At 39.7% G+C, this 13921-nt stretch overlaps 1 protein-coding gene and 1 pseudogene across 2 annotated transcripts in view; one reads left to right on the top strand and one right to left on the bottom strand.

The window, feature by feature from the left end:
- Positions 1-264: 264 nt before the first annotated feature.
- The window catches only part of LOC139945227 (uncharacterized), a 32084-nt gene continuing 18427 nt past the window's right edge, over positions 265-13921 (top strand). The window contains exons 1-12 of one of the 2 annotated variants that reach the window (XM_071942537.1): positions 265-382; positions 1715-1845; positions 2460-2527; positions 3656-3691; positions 4169-4228; positions 5061-5124; positions 5769-5849; positions 7830-7927; positions 11046-11071; positions 11329-11411; positions 11990-12104; positions 13211-13440. In XM_071942537.1, the coding sequence (XP_071798638.1) occupies positions 1735-1845; positions 2460-2527; positions 3656-3691; positions 4169-4228; positions 5061-5124; positions 5769-5849; positions 7830-7927; positions 11046-11071; positions 11329-11411; positions 11990-12104; positions 13211-13440 (972 nt within the window). In that variant the 5' untranslated portion in view covers positions 265-382; positions 1715-1734. Of the gene's footprint in view, positions 383-1708; positions 1846-2459; positions 2528-3655; positions 3692-4168; positions 4229-5060; positions 5125-5768; positions 5850-7829; positions 7928-11045; positions 11072-11328; positions 11412-11989; positions 12105-13210; positions 13441-13921 lie in introns of both variants that reach the window. The other variant, XM_071942536.1, reaches the window with a different exon arrangement.
- Positions 8320-9808, bottom strand: LOC139945322 (uncharacterized; annotated as a pseudogene).

Here is a 13921-nt window from a genome sequence, read left to right as displayed (position 1 = left end):
TGCAAAGATTTGTTTTCCTGTTAACTCAGGGAATTTATCGGCAAATAAGTAGGCCTACTAAACTTGACGATATTTTAAATGCAAAAATTGTTCCCTTTTAAAAAGGTTTACCCCCAAAATGAACACAATAACTACTACACGCCCCCTTTTTGAGAAATGAATGGCTATTGCTAACGCTTGAAGGCGCCCTTGCTATTCTGTGGAGGATTTTTTTCTCTCAACACGTAAACGTCCTATTTCGTTTGGTCAACAGTCAATCATAAAAATACAACATACCACGTGCCCAAAACATAACGAAGAAATGACGTTCGGACTTCCGCACTGAAATTAAAAACCTAATGCCTCAAAACTAAATGTCGTCTTGGAGTATTGCTGTTGTTTGGTGAGTGCATATTTATGTTGTTTTCTTTGTGAAACGTATTGATAATTGACCATGATTGCAAGGGTTAGAAACGACATTTTGAGTTTCCGTGATATAGAATTTAAGTTTAATTTTTTTTAGTTTAGATTTTTAGATTAGGCGATGGGCCTAGATTTAGAGTTTTAGAATAATTAACAGCATGTTTATGTCAACCTACATTGTAACATTATGACCATTGCTAGCCCACCTTGTTGAGCTGTTAATTAATGGCTCCGCTTTTAACATCGGGCTCATCACTGTCGATGAGATCGATGTCAGAAGCGGAGCCATTAACAGCTCAACAGGGTGGGCTAGCCCATTGCCTACTGCTGCCAACCTATCTTCCAATGAATAAATACATGCCTTCAGAGGAGTAAAGGGAAAGTCGTACTTGTTGGAGTCTCGAACATGTCAAACGTAATTTTTTAGAAATAGATTCTTCTTCATTCATGGAAACATGGTTGGATTTGTAGTGTATTACTATTATAATTAATTATGAATGATTGTATAGGGCCAAATTTAATTACTCTTAGCTAGGTAGAAGTAGAAATATGCATAAAGTTTGTTCCGGTGTGGAGACAGTAGCGGAAAGAACCTCATATAGTTCTGGGAGTAGGGCCTAATAAAATAATGGGAAAGTTTCTGTACAAACCTGCCACCACTTTAGCCCTATTTTATTTGTTATGAAACAAAACAGTATCTAATTTACCTATAATTTACACAAATGAGATATTCCTTTGGTAAAATGAGTGAAAAAGTGGTAGCAGGATACGGAAAGCGTATAACTCACTGTATACACTAGAGTGAAGGCTTGGTGATGAGCGAATGAGATTAATGCACTTATTTTGGTGTCTGGAAAATCTTACGGTATGATTCTGGCCCATAGCTAAAAGTAATGAAAATAATAACAATTCTTATACATGTTATATAGTGCATTTCACAATAACCGTATCAATGCGCTTTACATTAGTGCCCTAGTCATATAGGGCCAATAACATCTCTCAGCTCCTTGGGGAGTATACAGCCCTGAGCTGCCTGTAAGGCGCTTGTGGCTTTTTCATACACAATATCAACCTCTACCCTCGCAGGTACCCATTTATACCCCTGGGTGAAGAGAAGCAATTATAGTAAAGTATCTTGCTCAAAGACACAAGTGTCACAACTGGGATTCGAACCCACACTCCGGTGAATCAGCACCAGAACTTGAATTCGATGCTCTTAACCACTCGGCCATGATTCTCTACTCATAGCTGTGTTTTGCGCTACAATTTAACCATATTTCATGTGTAATATTTGTTTTCTACCTAGCAACAGGTGAGACTCTTACTGTTGTGATGACGACTAACGGGGAGGAGGATGTCAGTGCGGCCAACAGTGACATTTCTGGTGAAGTAGAGGGCAGTGTTCCGGAGGTGTCATGTGACAGGTGCAAGGAGCTCTTTGAGGTAGGTACATGTAGAGCGTTACCTTTAGGATTATGCCAGTGTAACATGGTATTAAGGTTAAAACCCTCCTACCCCACTGTCTTATCATCCACTTTGTTCTGAATGTCCAGCCTGCAATATAATATCATGTGGTTAGAATGCACAGGATCAATCCTACTGGTTGACCATTCAGTATCATCCACTGTGGTTATGAATGTCTAACCTGCAATATGATACAATGTTGTAATGTGCATCTACACAGTACATCAACAGTCAACCCTCCTACTGTTGTATCCCTGACCATTCAATATCATCCACTGTGGTTATCAAAGTCCAGCCTGCAATATGATACAATGTGGTAATGTGCATCTACGCAGTACATCCACAGTCAACCCTCCTACTGTTGTATCGCTGACCATTCAATATCATCCACTTCTTGGTTTTGAATGTCCAGCCTGCAATAATGCACTGCACAGTACACAGTCGATCCTCCTACTGTCTGACTATTCAGTATCATTTACCATTGTCTAACTTTGGTTTTGAGTGGGTAGACAAGTAAAGATCCAGTTCTGGGATGGATGTTAAAAAATCTTTTCACAAGTAATCATTTGTTTGGTGCACTGCTTTTCCCCCAGGAACTACAGAAACGGAAGAAGGAACAGACAATTTACACGGCTCTGAAAAAAAAGATTTCTCTAACAGAGTAAGTCCAATGGGATTGTTAAGTTGTTTGTGGAGAATTAAAGATTTTCTCTTTTTTTATTTGTATTCTTTGTTATTAGTTCTATTTTTGGGGGTCCTTCAGCTTGGCCTGATTTCATCAAGCTCAAAAAGTAGCTAGAAGCACAAAATTATTATGTCGCGACTACTGTTTGGTGAACCAATTGTGTTGCTGGTGACTATTCCTGACAGCATACTTTACTTACAAAACACAATCAGACATCAGTGACGCAATCCCTCAATCCTTTCAGCGTGCATTTTACTGTATTGTGCCTGCGGCAAACAGGGTATTGTGGCCAAGTTGATAAGAGCATCAAACTCAAGCTCTGGTGCTTCCGTTCAGCAGAGTGTGGATTCGAATCCCGGTCGTGACACTTGTGCCCCTGAGCAACACACTTAACTACAATTGCTTCTCTCCACCACGGGGTAAATGGGTACCTGTGAGGGCAGAGATGGTTCTTGTGATTGGTTTAGCCGAGTAGCGCATATAATTGTCGCACAGGCTGTATACTATGTATACTCCCCAGGGAGCTGAGATGGTTTAAGGAATGAACTAAAGCCCCGTGACCAGGGGTAATAATGTTGGAAGCGCTTTGAGATGCCCTCCAGGTGTGAAAAGCACTATATAAAATGGGTTAATGTTATTATTATTACCTGTGAGGGCAGAGATGGTTCTTGTGATTGGTTTAGCCGAGGAACGCATATAATTGTTGCACAGGCTGTATACTCAACTCCCAGGGAGCTGAGATGGTTTAAGAAATGATTTAAGGCCCCATGACCAGGGGTAATAATTATGTAAGTGCTTTGAGACGCCCTCCAGGAGTGAAAAGCGCTATATAAAAACTGGTTATTATTATTATATGCCAGAATGCATCTAGTGTCAAAGTAACAATTATTTGAAGAGGGACTAGTCAAGAAGTAAATTTCACGAATCACCCAGGCCTAATGTTGACATCGTTAATGTTACTTCTTGTTTTAAAACCAGACCATTAGCATAAGTGGACAATGGTGGAGTGTGTGATTATTATACGACAAAACACCAAAACAAAAAAACAAAACAATGAACTAAACTAATTTATTTTCATTTTTGTTTTCATCTTTTTCCTTGCAGCTCTCTCATCAAGAAGTACAACAGTAAATGTCAAGATATCCTTTTACTTCTTAAGAACTTGCAGCAGTCTTCAGTTGTCACTGCATCACTTTGTGAAACTTCCCAAGTTGCTATTCAAATGGGTCTCTCAATGTCCACGCCTCTGTGGTGTTAAGTTGTTCAGACAATTTCTCACTAAATTTAGGGCATTTTCTCCATTTTAAAGTTTCAAAAGCATATGTATGGATGTGAATATAACATGTCATATCTCAGTCTCTTTTTACACTTTCATTCATGTTTTTACTGCATTTGCTTTTCTCAAAAAAAAAAAAAAAAAAAAACACAGCTAGAAACAACAATCTCTCTGGTTTGACTCACTGCACAGATTGAACTGTTCATTGTTTCGGTATTTTCCCCCAGTCTGTTTTTTTTTTTACTGAACAAACTCTGTCATGTCTGCACTCTGTAGTTTAGCAGAGAGTTTTCTGGGTTATTTTCTCTTTTCAAATCTCATTTCCTTGACTGGTAAACACAGTTTGATCAACAGCAAAAGAAACTCCACGATGTCACCATAAAGTTGGCTTCCTCGAAAGGGTGAGGAAGCTTGTTAAAAGTAGAAGAGAAAGTACACGTATTAGTTTCAAAACTGTGAAGTCATATTAAGAATATTACTCTGTGTAAAGTTTGAAACGAGTTCAGCTCAGCTAGCAAAACACTTTAAAGGCAGTGGACACTATTGGTAATTACTCAAAATAATTGTTAGCATAAAACCTTACTTGGTAACGAGTAATAGGGAGCGGTTGATAGTATAAAACATTGTGAGGCCCCCTCTGAAGTAAGGTAGATTTCGAGAAAGAAGTAATTTTCTGCGAACTTGATTTTGTCACCACAGAATTAGATTTTGAGGTCTCAAAATCAAGCATCTGAAAGCACAAAACTTCATGTGACAATGGTGTTTTTTCTTTCATTATTATCTCGCAATTTCGACGACCAATTGAGCTCAAATTTTCACAGGTTTGTTATTTTATGCATATGTTGAGATACAATGTAAGAAGACTGGTCTTTGACAATTACTAATAGTGTCTAGTGCCTTTAAATTTAATGACAATAAAAACATTTCAGAAGCAGGCAACAGCTTTTGATAGTATAAAGCATTTTGAGAAATATTTCACTTCGAAGTAATGTGGTTATGTAACAAGATAGCAGTTCTTATGGCCACAGATTTGAATCTCCGATTGTGTATTCATATTAGGGGTTATTCTTCCTGCATGGACATACTCGCCTCCGTAATATTTCCCTCTGAAATGTAGTCGTATTCGAGAAAACAAACAATGTTAGTTCAAACAAAAGCACTTCATACCTGTATCCAGGTGGTTATAAAGCGCTTCATAAAAATGGTAATTTATTCTAATTTTCTTTTCTTTAGAGACTGCAAGGTTTTGGAAGAGCAGCTGACTGTCACACTGAAGGAGATTGTTCCCTGGAAATGTGTACGTAAATCAACTTATAACTTCTGAAAAGTCAATTAGTTCATGTTCAGTGGGGTCTTATTCTTGTTGTTACTTGTTAATCATTTGTGCGCTGATAATACGCATTGGGACATCCTTATGGGCTATTGGCGAGGTGTTAGGTGCTATAGAAATGCGGTTGTTATTATTATTATTATTATTTTTGTCTTTAAACAAGACACTTAACCATTGCTTCGTCCTTTGGATGGTACGTAAAGCTGTGGTCCCATGTGTTGTGCAACGAATGTAAAAGAACCCAGTGCACTTATCGTAAAGAGAAGAGGTTCGCCCGGGTGTTCCTGGCTGTGGCTGCTGAATGCGCCATAGCACCTTGTAAACCCATAAGGTGCCACATAAATGGGTCCCAGAATTCATCACTTCAACCTCTCTTTCTGTATACACCCTGTAAATATATATACTAAGCGCCTTGAGTACATTGTTGGTAGATACGTGCGCTATATAAGACTTTGATATTATTAATATTGTTATTATTACTGCAGAAATCTTTCTCATACATGCAGTAATTTAAAACAAAATTTATTCCAATGTTAGGCTGTGAGGTTTGACAATGTTCAGTAATTTGAGAACATAATTTTTATTTGGGAATTTTGTTTTCTCTTCCGCAGGACAAAAATAAGTTTTTGAAAGAATATGAGGATTGCAAGAGGAGGCTGAGTGAGACGGAGGATAAACTGAATGGAAGCGAGGTAAGAGTCGGTAAAATTGGCGCGTCGTGACGAGTGGATAACAACACCAGACTCGAGCTCTGGTGTTTTCTGTTCATCACAGTGTGGGTTCGAGTCCTGGTCATGACACTGTATCATCATTGCTACTTCCTTCGGATGGGACATAAAGCTGTTGATCCCGTGTGTTGTGTAATGCTCGTAAAAAAAACTGCACTCATAAAGAAAAAGGGTTCACCCCAGTGTTCCTGGTTTGATTAGCAGCATGTTGCGACACAGCAACTTGTCAACCAATTGCATTGCGCTATAAAGGATCAGGTCTCATACTTCAAATCGTAGCTCCACATACTTTGCAGGAAAACATACTGAGACCTTTGATACACCTCTAGATGTGATGTTAAAGCCATTGGACCCTTTCGGTTCAGAAAAAAAAATAAAAGTTCACAGATTTACAAATAACTTACAGGGTTTACAGAAGGCAATGGTGAAAGACTTCTCTTGAAATATTATTCCATGAAATGCTTTACTTTTTGAGAAAACAGCAAAACAATACAAATTCTCGTTAACGAGAATTACGGATTTATTTTAAACACATGTCATGACACGGCGAAACGCGCGGAAACAAGGGTGGGTTTTTCCGTGGTTTTCTCCCGACTCCGATGACCGATTGAGCCTAAATTTTCACAGGTTTGTTATTTGATATAGAAGTTGTGGTACACAAAGTGTGGGCCTTGGACAACACTGTTTACCGAAAGGGTCCAATGGCTTTAAGAAAAGGTGTTTCTGTTGTAATTGAATTTTTTTATGTCTACTTGGGGTGGGGGGGGGATAGCTGTGATTTTTTCAAGAAGTACAGATATTTTGCTTTTTTTATCTTCTCCTTCAATGAGCGTACTGTTCCCAAAAGTTCAAAGGGAACCCAGGATAAAGATCAGGGCCCAATTTCATAGAGCTGCTCAGCACAAAAATTTGCTTAGCATGAAATTTCTTCCTTGATAAAAACAGGATTACCAACAAAAATTCCATTTGTTGCATTTTTCTTGTTACTGGTATTCAGCTGTTGTTTGCTTATCCTGAAAATCGCGTGGAAATTTGGTTGGTAATCCTGTTTTTATCATGCTAAGCAAATTTTTGTGCTTAGCAGCTCTATGAAATTGGGCCCTGAATAAGCCATTTGCAAGTTTGATTTGAATAATGACTGGTACAATGACGTGTGATCACAAGTGAATGATCAGTTGCTATGTCAAATGATTAGGGGCAAGCTTTTGTGTAGTTATGTAAGAGGTGTTGAACAACACCCATACACAATTCTGAATGAATGTGTATGGCACAATGGTACCAGGGTCTGCTCATCTGGAGGGTGCTATACAAAAGCTTGCCCCGAATAATATTTTGAGTTTATTTAGCGCTTTTTCACTCCCGAATGGGTGTCTCAAAGCGCTTCAAATTATTACCCCTGGTCACTGGGCCTTAATTCACTCCTTAAACCATCTCAGCTCCCTGGGGAGTATACAGCCTCGTGCAACAAATGCGCTACTCGGCTAAATCAATCACAAGAACCATCTCTGCCCTCACAGGTCCCCATTTACCCCTGGGTGGAGAGAAGCAATAATAGTTAAGTGTCTTGCTCAGGGACACAAGTGTCACGACCGGAATTCGAACCCACACACTGCTGAACAGAATCAGCAGAGCTTGAATTCGGTGCTCTTAACCGCTCGGCCACGACACCTCATGTGACATTGTCTTTGTAAGCTGAGGAATTCAAATTTAAATGGTGACTTTGTCATTTAGCTAGTCATTGTACCAGACAGTATTCAAATCTAACTCGCAAATGTTTATTGGATGTGTGTTCTTCCCTCTGGACATCAAGCACCTGGCGTAGCATTCTGGGGTGTAGCAACCATTAAGTTGTTTTCCTAGAGCAGATGTAGATTCTAGTGTCGGACCCTTTTTATTCAGCAATGACTTTCACCTGTATGTTAATTTAATTGTTTTTTTTTTCAGGCCCTTTGTGTTCAGTTTGAGAGTAGGTTAGAGGAGATGGAAATTGAGTTGGATACTGTTGTGAAGCAAAAGAAGACAGCGGAGAAATGCAAGCAAATGTAAGTTGTTTTGTTGTCATAAAACAGTGTTTATATAGCGCAATATGAATAAAACATCCCTCAAAGCGCTTAGCAGCAAAATGAAAAGCATTAAAGACACTATTGGTAATTACTCAAAATAATTATTAGCATAAAACCTTACTTGGTAACGAGTAATGGGGAGCTGTTGATAGTATAAAACGTTGTGAGAAACGGCTCCCTCTGAAGTAACGTAGTAAACTATTTGCATAAGCGATTTGCCTCCTAACCCCTGTACTCCAACATGATACGGCTATCAACACCCCAATACTTCCCCCATATCTCACCCATCCTTCACAAGTTACGCCCCCTTAGCTACACCAACCCGGGGTCCGGCTGCGATGGAAAAACCCTCTCGGCTCTAAAGTTTGTGTTCAACACACGATAAAGACGCCTGCCAGATCAGCCGATGGGGTACTTGAGCCTATCCCGGTGACCGCATCGTGTAGCAGATTCAAGTAATAATAATAAACCATTCTTATAAAGCGCATTACACACGGAGTCCCAATGCGCTGGACAAAGTCAAAAATAGAAAAACAAACAAAATTAGAAAGACTTTGACAAGTGAGTTTTGAGAAGGCGTTTGACTAAATCCACGTACCCTGCATCCTAAACCCAGATGCTTACGTGCGAATCTAAGGCGCTTCCCCCTGAATCCTCCCCCGTTAGCAATTTGTATACATGGCTACCCCTTCAGTTTTAGTGCTTATTATTGCACTCAGACAAGAGATTGACATACAGCTGCTTCTCCTTGTTGTCTTCTGACATCAGCGACGCGAATTCATCCACGTACTTTCTTAGAAGGGACATGACAACGCCACATTGCGGTTGTATCCAGTTCGCAGGCTTAGTGCACTCAGACAAGAGATTGATGTACAGCTGCTTCTCCTTGGTGTCTTCCGACGTCAGCGGCGCAAATTCATCAACGTACTTTCTTAAAAGGGACCAGACAAATGCCATATTGCGGTTGTATCCAGTTTCTGTGCAAACCTGCAGCAGCTCAAACCTTCTCGTTCTGTGCACATCCAATGCAGACTTGACCTATATCAATATCAGACCATTAGTTGTGTACTAAAATTAACAACTGTTTTTTTCTTTCTTTTTTGCAAATTATCAAATTTCTTTAACATTTGACCAACATAGAGCCCTTCGCTTGGCAGGAATACTTGGAACCTAATGTGTGAAAGCCTTTTTTTATAAATAATCAACGTATTAAATTGTTAATTGATATATGTATTTTAGTTTAAGTGCTTTCAAAAATCTGGTAACCTGCGATGTCGGTTTGACCGAACACGCGGAAGGTGCTGAAATGTTGCTAGCCGTAGCGGCTTTAGTGGTTTCCGGAGGCGGCTGTTCATCATGATTGCCTTCTTAGCTTTAGGAATTGCTGTATCGAGAGGACCGGCATCAACTCTAAGCAGTATCATCTCCAGATTTCTGTTTTGACCCCCATTTGGAGCTAAGGCCAGCACATGGTTTCTCCACTCTGCACTCATGTCTTGAAACGTTGCTAGCCGTAGCAGCTTAAGTGGTTTCTGGGGGCGGCTGTTCATCATGCTTTGCCTTCTTAGCTTTAGGAATTGCTGTATCGAGAGGGCCGGCATCAACTCTAAGCAGCATCATCTCCAGACTTCTTTTTTGACCCTCATTTGGAGCTAAGGCCAGCACATGGTTTCTCCACTCTACACTCATGTCTTGAAACTGCGCTGAATCGTCCCATCCATCTTCTATCAAGCTTTCAAAGCATCTATTAGAAATCTTGTAGGAGGTGCAGAGGCACTGGAATAATCTTTGAAGACGATTCCCGACGGCACCGTAAGCCCCTTCATGTTCTTCTATGACTTCATGTATTTGGTCACTCATCATGGATGATTTTACTGCGTTTGAGCTAGGCTCAATATGCCAAAGGCGAGATCTGTACCAAGGACAAATAAAGCTTTAAAAGCGATGCCTATACGGTTCCAAACAGGGTTGCATTCTTCAAGAAAGCTAGAGTCCTATGGTTCTTTATATGAAAGAGGGTAAAGGATTATTGAAAGCCGGGCTTAGTGGCTTTTGAACGCGATCACTCGGGCATGACTAGTGTTGTTCACGCAACCGCGCCCTGGGGTTGCCACTGCAACATTACTGACAAAATACATGCATGGAATATCGAGCCTTAAACCGAAAATCTAGACCACAAAACAGGAGTTGGTTCTTGGTATGCATTTGAAATAACTCGGCGAACCGCCCCGCCGCGGTGAGCAATAATTGACAGACATACTGTGTATTCAGTGTGTCACACGCTTTTCAAATTCATGACTTTATTGGAAAATCTCAAAACTTAGTGCACCATAGCAGAAATAAAGCACAAATACACCCTCTAAATACATAGATTGAGAACTCAAAATACCAAAATGATACTCTAGGTAACTGTTGAATTCAACAACTTTGATTTCCCGCGGTTCAAATTGTCTCACACTGAGATGGATCTACAGAACGTCCAGCTGTGGACATGCCAGACTCGTGACTGATAAGACATGAGTCACTCTACGTTTGCGCCGATGCAAATAGTGTATTAATAACAAAACTGGGTGATATTGAACATGTTGAATGTTCAGACAGTAGGAGGGTTGACTTTGTTTTGATATACATGTAGTATAGTAGAGTAGGCTGGTATAGTATATCATTCAAAACAACAGTCTGGCAATGAACTATGGGACCACCTCTAGGACACGGTTCGAATCCAACTGGGGCACTGTGTGGATCGGGTGTTTTAGTGACTGAGTGGGTGTTCCCTGGAATAATATATTGGAGGGTTTACCTCCAATATCTCAAACTGAAACTTCCTTCCTCGTCTTCTCTCCATTTGGTTCTTGCCTAGTACAGTGATTAAGATCGCTTTGTGAGAGCCCATGGATTCACAGCCAGAATAAATTAAAATGAAATGGAATATTCAGACATTGTGAAAAGGATCGGGTTTATTGGGAAAAGCACCTCATTGGATGTTGGCTTAAGAAACAATAGCTACATATAGCTACATACAGTATATACTGTAACCCATAATCCTTAGTGTTATTATACATTATTTGTTTATTTTTCTCTCTCCATGTTGTTGCAGGGAAAAGAAAGCATCTGCTTACAAAGGTAAGATTATCCTTTAACTCTTTCCTTACTGTCGGCCACTTTAGTTGAATGTACCCCCCTCTTCCCACTGCCCCCTCCTTACCAATTGTGATATTTGTCGACCATGCTTTCACATGAAAAACACTTACGTGTAGGGCTGAGCACAAAGGCCATTTTTATAAAGCTCTATCTTTTCCATTTAAAAAAAAAGTAAAAAGGAGAATTTGTTACTGAGGATTTTTTAATTTTTATATTTTTGTATTTTTTTTTCCACTCAGAGGATTTGGCCAAATGCAGAAAGGAGTTAACGGCAACCAAGAACCGAGAATCATCTCTAGTGAAAATAAATCGAAAGGCAAAGGTAAGAGGTCAAAGTTCATTGTTAGAAAGAAATATACACAAGTGGTAATCACTCATAAAATTAGTGCCAATCAAAACTTACTTGGTCAGAAGTTCAGCAGCTTTCGTAAGTTTAAAGCGTTTTGAGAAAGCATTTGACTTTAAAGATATCAGTGTTTATGCCCTACAGTTAGAATTTTAGGAAGCGCTACTGTCAGTTTTATTTCTCAGATTGTGTGGTCCTATCAGGGATTATTCTTCCTGCGTGGCCATATTTGTTCCGGATTTTTTGCAGATATCTAAAAAAATGCCACCACCTTTTGAATGGTTAGACGGTAGGAGGGTTGACTGTGTACTGTGTAGATGCATTCACTGCATGATATTTTATTGCATGCTGACAAATTTTATCATTCAAATCTCAGTGGATGATATTGATTGGTCACCGAAAAAGGGTAAAGGACAAGAAATGTACAGACATAGCAGTGTAAAAAATGATTCATTACATACGGTATAAAATAACAGAGAGATGAAGCTATGTATGTAAGTTACTCTGACACTTTGTCTTCCTTTCTCTAAATATGTAACTTCTCTTTCAAATAGAACAAGATATCTGAACTCGTCCAAATCCTCCGTGACGCTGGTTTCTCTGTTCCGAGAATTCCTAAATCTCTGCTAGGTGGAAAGGCAGACAGGCATGAAGGAACATCAAATGAAGGTAGGTCAAACGTATTGAACTTTTGTGAATTTTGATGTTAGATTAGTGATTTAGATTAGTGGTGTGTCAGGGCTTAGCAGTTAAGAGCACCGGATTCAAACTATTGTGCTTCTGAGAGTGTGGGTTCGAGTCCCAGTCGTGAACCTTTGTCCTTAAGCAAGACACTTAACCATGATGCTTCGTCCTTTGGATGGAACATAAAGCTGTTGGTCCTGTGCGTCATATCAAGCACGTACAAGAACCCATTGCACAATTGAAAAGAGAAGGGGGTTTGCCCCGATTTTCCTGGTTTTCCTGAGCAGTATGTGAACTCTACCTATTTGGTACCAAATAAATTTGCTTCTACCTCTCATATAAAAGAAACATTTGGTACTTAAAAAAAACAAAAACAAACAATTCACGAGAGAACAAAATCAGAAGATTTTTTCCTAATTGAGCTATGAAAAGGTATTATTTGTTTATTCCAATATCAAAAAATCAGTATTATGTGGAAGGGTCGTGGCCGAGCGGTAAAGAGCACCGAATTCAAACTCTGGTGTTTCTGTTCAGCAGAGTGTGGGTCCAAATCCCCAGTCACGACACTTGTGTCCTTAAGAAAGACACTTTACCATTGCTTTGTCCTTTGGATGGAACGTAAAAGCACTGGTCCCATGTGTTGTGTAACGCATGTAAAAGAACACAGTGCCTGTATCGTAAGGAGAAGGGGTTCGCCCCGGTGTTCCTGGCTGTGGCTAATTAATGCGCTGTAGCACATTGTAAACCCTTATAAGGTGCTACATAATTGGGTCTCAGAATTCATAACTTTCAACATGTTCAATAACTTTCTGTATAAATGTATCTGAGCGCCTTGAGTACCTAGTTGGTAGATATGTGCGCTATATAAGACTCCGATATTATTATTATTCATAATATTAATGTTGCGATTAGAACATACTACATCAGTGATGTTTATTTAAGCATCATGGCAGCTCAGGGCTGTATACTCACCTTTGAGCTGAGAAAGTTTCAAGAGATGATATTGGTCCAATGGCAGTTGTTGACGTTATTATCAAGTGCACTATAAAAGAGCTATAATAATTCTAATAATTTTGGTCCTCTTGTTCCAGAAACTGATTTTGAGACAGTTGATGAGGTCTTCTCCCAACCTCAGAATACCTCCTCCTCTCCGCCAAAACAAGATTTGCCACCAGAGGAGGCTGAGCATACTGAAGAGAGAAGAAGACCTCCACTACAGGAGGATGCATGCCACAAGATATTTGAGAGGTTCTCAACGAGTGAGATGGTGAACTGTATGTCTCCTCTTCCACCTTCGCCCCAGCCATCTGTACATGATGAGGTACTAGCTTTAGTTTTAGATGCTGTAAAGTATTGCCCGTGCTGAAACAAACAATATGCAGTCAAAGACATTCAAGGTTCAACAGAAATCTCTAACCACATTTCAACTCTGGTTTTTCTCAGAACTAACCCTGGTCCCCTCTCAGAACCAACCCAAATTTTTCTCAGAACCCATCCTTGTTCCTCTCTGAATCAAACCTAGTTTTCAGGGATGTGATTCTTCGATTTTTTTCTTCTGAGAACCAACCATGGCTCTTTTCTGAACAGCAAGTCTGATAAGAGACTATCTACACATTATTGTTACCTGCTCTTTTTTTACTCTGCTCAACCAAGTGTGTTAACAAACTTAAACATCTCCTGCAATTTCTTATTAGTGTGATGAAATTCTGCTGTAGCCACGCTCACTTTACACAAATGGCCACAGCGATTTCCAAAATGCCCTTGGTAAAAGGAAATGAGCCTTTGAGTTGTGAATTAAATTT

Source organism: Asterias amurensis, chromosome 12, assembly GCF_032118995.1.
Source record: "Asterias amurensis chromosome 12, ASM3211899v1".
In the NCBI taxonomy this organism is placed as follows: Eukaryota; Metazoa; Echinodermata; class Asteroidea; order Forcipulatida; family Asteriidae; genus Asterias; species Asterias amurensis.
This window is presented reverse-complemented; position numbering and strand designations above follow the sequence as displayed.